This window comes from Cyprinodon variegatus, unplaced genomic scaffold, assembly GCF_000732505.1.
Source record: "Cyprinodon variegatus isolate N-32 unplaced genomic scaffold, C_variegatus-1.0 Scaffold523, whole genome shotgun sequence".
Taxonomy (NCBI): Eukaryota; Metazoa; Chordata; class Actinopteri; order Cyprinodontiformes; family Cyprinodontidae; genus Cyprinodon; species Cyprinodon variegatus.
In genome coordinates, this window is record NW_015150976.1 from 360,844 (window position 1) to 364,097 (window position 3,254).

The 3,254-nt window shown below is 38.4% G+C and overlaps 1 protein-coding gene across 1 annotated transcript in view; it reads left to right on the top strand.

Annotated features, from left to right (window-relative positions):
- Window positions 1–3,254, top strand: part of shtn1 (shootin 1) — a 41,962-nt gene that overhangs the window by 15,170 nt on the left and 23,538 nt on the right. Inside the window, exon 4 of the mRNA XM_015391061.1 lies at window positions 1,392–1,486. Coding sequence (XP_015246547.1) covers window positions 1,392–1,486 — 95 coding nt within the window. The remainder of the gene's footprint in view (window positions 1–1,391; window positions 1,487–3,254) is intronic.

Genomic DNA, 3,254 nt, shown 5'->3' on the forward strand with positions numbered 1-3,254 from the left:
ATGCCTCCAGTAAAGCACATTCACATGAAAATTAATCTTAACTAAAAACACTTATCATTTATTGAACAGTAAGTAATAATTTCATATTTAAATACTTTCAGAAGTTTGTATTCTGAATCTGACCGGACTTTTGCTTTAAAACAATTTTCTTTGTTGCATTTTAGTGTAAAAAGGCCATCAGATTTAGGATGCGTCACTTCTGAATGTCTTCTATTTTCATATGTCTTCTATTTTCATATGTGTGTCTTAAACCAGATCCTGATCAGTTCAGCCTGTATGCACCTCATAAGCCTCCCTCTTTTACTGATTTATGTGAGAGGAATGTCCAGGCTCTTAAGGTTGGCGGCACACCTGATTGCTCAAGGACTGTTTTGTCCCTTTGTTTAGCCAAATGGTTCCTGGTGACACCTCCAGCTGTGAGAAGAGCTGCGAAAGTTAGTCATCTGAAAGGGCAGAGCAAGAGGTGGCTTTGATTGGATTCTTTGTCTTTCTTATTCTTACCATGATTTATGAATAAAGTGCCGCTACGATTATTTTAACCAATTTCCTTTGTTAACTGAACTCCTTTTTCATTTTGTGTACACTTTTCCTTTATAAGTGATTTAAAAGTGAATCTTGTGTCATACTGAGGTAGGAGCACAGTGTCCATCTGCTAAATGAGGGGCTGAAACATGCAGCTCCAAAGCCACAGGTTGCTCTTTATATCAAACTATGAACAAGTTGTCTTTTTTTAATTGTTTTGTTTTATTGTTGATTCTGTGCCCCATGAGAAAAAAGCCCCCACCCTGCTCCCCTAGTTGTTTTGATCTAGAACCGCTGTTCTGTCAGATGAACATACCCATCAGACCAACACACCCATAGTAAATACGCCTGTGCAAGACGTCAGATTTGCGTTTTCCCCTTTAGTTTTGCACGAAAAATAGACTTTAAACTACCTCAAAGGGCGGGTATCCCTTTATTCTTGTACAAAAGAAATATATTTTAGGTGAGATTGCCATATGCTTCAAAAAACACAAAAAAGTAATTAATTAAATTGTTCTTTTTTGGTACATAACCAAAGGGATACACGCCCGTTGATGTAGTTTAAAGTTTATTTTTTGTACAAAACTAAAGGGATAAACTAAAGGGATAAATGGGTATTGACTATGGGTATGCTCATCTGACAGAACACTGCCAATGGAAATTAATGTTGGGGGGTCTGAGACACACATAATATTATAAACAGAGTTCTATGGGGCCCCCAGGACCTTGGAGCCCTAGGATACTGCCTAGTATTGACTAATGGTAAATCCCCCACTGACTATCTTTAACGCGATGAAAACATTCAGTGTTAAACAGCAGGAATGTGTCATATTATTTATATCTTTCTGTTTTGTTGTTTTCTTTTTTAGTGTCTCAGATGGTCATAGAAGAAGTCAGTGCGATTCAGGAGGACCTGGAGATAGAGAGGCTATGTCGAGAAAGTGCTGAAGCTCTGGCCTCAAAGGTACATATAATCTTTAATGAAATGAAACGTGTTGCTTTGCCTTGGTCATGTTGGAATACATCAAACAAACATGGTAAAAGTAGAAATATGTTTTAAGATAATAAATCCAGCAGTGATCTAAATAATAAAGTGTCGCTACATTAACATCCAGCCTGGTTAAAGATGGATCTTTGAAAGCCCTCTGGTTAGTGAGATGCCATTATGATCCCAGCCTGTTGCAATCGAAGGTGCCTCTGCTGCTGCTGTCGATGGTCGTCCTACACTTGAAAATGAGGGGATGCTCTTTCTCAGAGCAGGCTTTTTGAAACCCTTCCTCCACAGGTTGTGATTGAGGTGGAGGAGCCCTGCACTGTGATTTTACAACCTTTACAGCAGGTGCTGAGATTATAACTGTAATCTTTTTTATTCAATTTTTCTACAAAAGCTCCCAAAGTCCACCTAGCTGGACAAAATTCTGGAAAAATGGTAGGCTGATGGTGACTTATAGTGAAGGTCAAGGTTTAGCCTTTCTTAGCCTTGTTTTTGTTGCTGTACCATAACTTCCAAGTCAATGTCCCCTCATCCTGTTTAGGCCTATGTAATCCTACAATAACATGATATTTACAGTTGACTTATTAAAAATGCTTTTCAGTAAAAGTCAACAGCAATAACTCCAATAACAAATGATAATTTTATTCAAAATGTATTTATTAAAAATGCTTAACAATAGCTGTAATGAATGAAAAGCACAATGAAAGAAATAACGTCTCATCTAAACATCCCTCAATTAACAAAAGTTAACAATAACTCTCAACTCCCAATAACACATGATACTCAGCCTCAGTAATGAATGAAATAATGTCTGTTCTGTAGGCTATTGGAAAAAATAAATTAACAAATGAGCTAATTAACAAAAAATACCTTTTGTGTTGCAAAAATTATTCAAAATGTACCAAAAACGAACAAACATATCAATAGACTATCTTTACTTTCGGAGTCCAGGTGGCTTTTCAGATCCCTTGCACCTCTGTTGGACACCGAGATATATGTGCCTGCTTTGCACACTGTGCACAAGGCCTCCTATTTGTCTGGACCTGGTCTGAAAGCGGGGAAATTCTTTTGTAAATCGTCGGTAAACATACATTTGCGCTTTTGCATGTTGTTGGCATACTGACAGCCACGCTATACAGTATTCTGATTAAGAACAGGGCTCCCCGCACTGACGTGGCTCAGGGGTTAGGTCACACGCAGCGCCTGTAAATGTAATGGTCCAATTAAGGTAATTTAAAAAACAGGACATTTCCTCATGTTCTAAAAAAAACCCGGGACGCCCGGGACAGGACGTGAAATACGGACATGTCCTGGGAAATACGGATGTTTTATCACCCTAATATATATATTATATATATATATATATATATTTATGCTGTCATTGCTCGTACTTAATGTATATAATTTGGGGAGGGGGGGTTGAAATGTCCCCTGCACTTTTTAATCCCCAAAAACAGTGTAACAATGTTGCGTTACAGTACACAGACAATCATCATTGTCATCATTCTGAAGCCCGCCTTCTTGATTTATGTCTTTTCCTGTGTGATTGGTTGTCACCACTGTCACTCCTGAGAAATTCACTTTTTATCTGATGCACCACTGGATGGGGTCTGTGATTGGTCGGTCAGAGCGCGGCTGAAGTCCTACAAGCTACTGAAATTAGAACTGATCGCAAGTCTTTTTCTCTGCTTTCTAGTACGCTTTGGATTTCTGAGATATCTAATACAGTCCAGGAGTT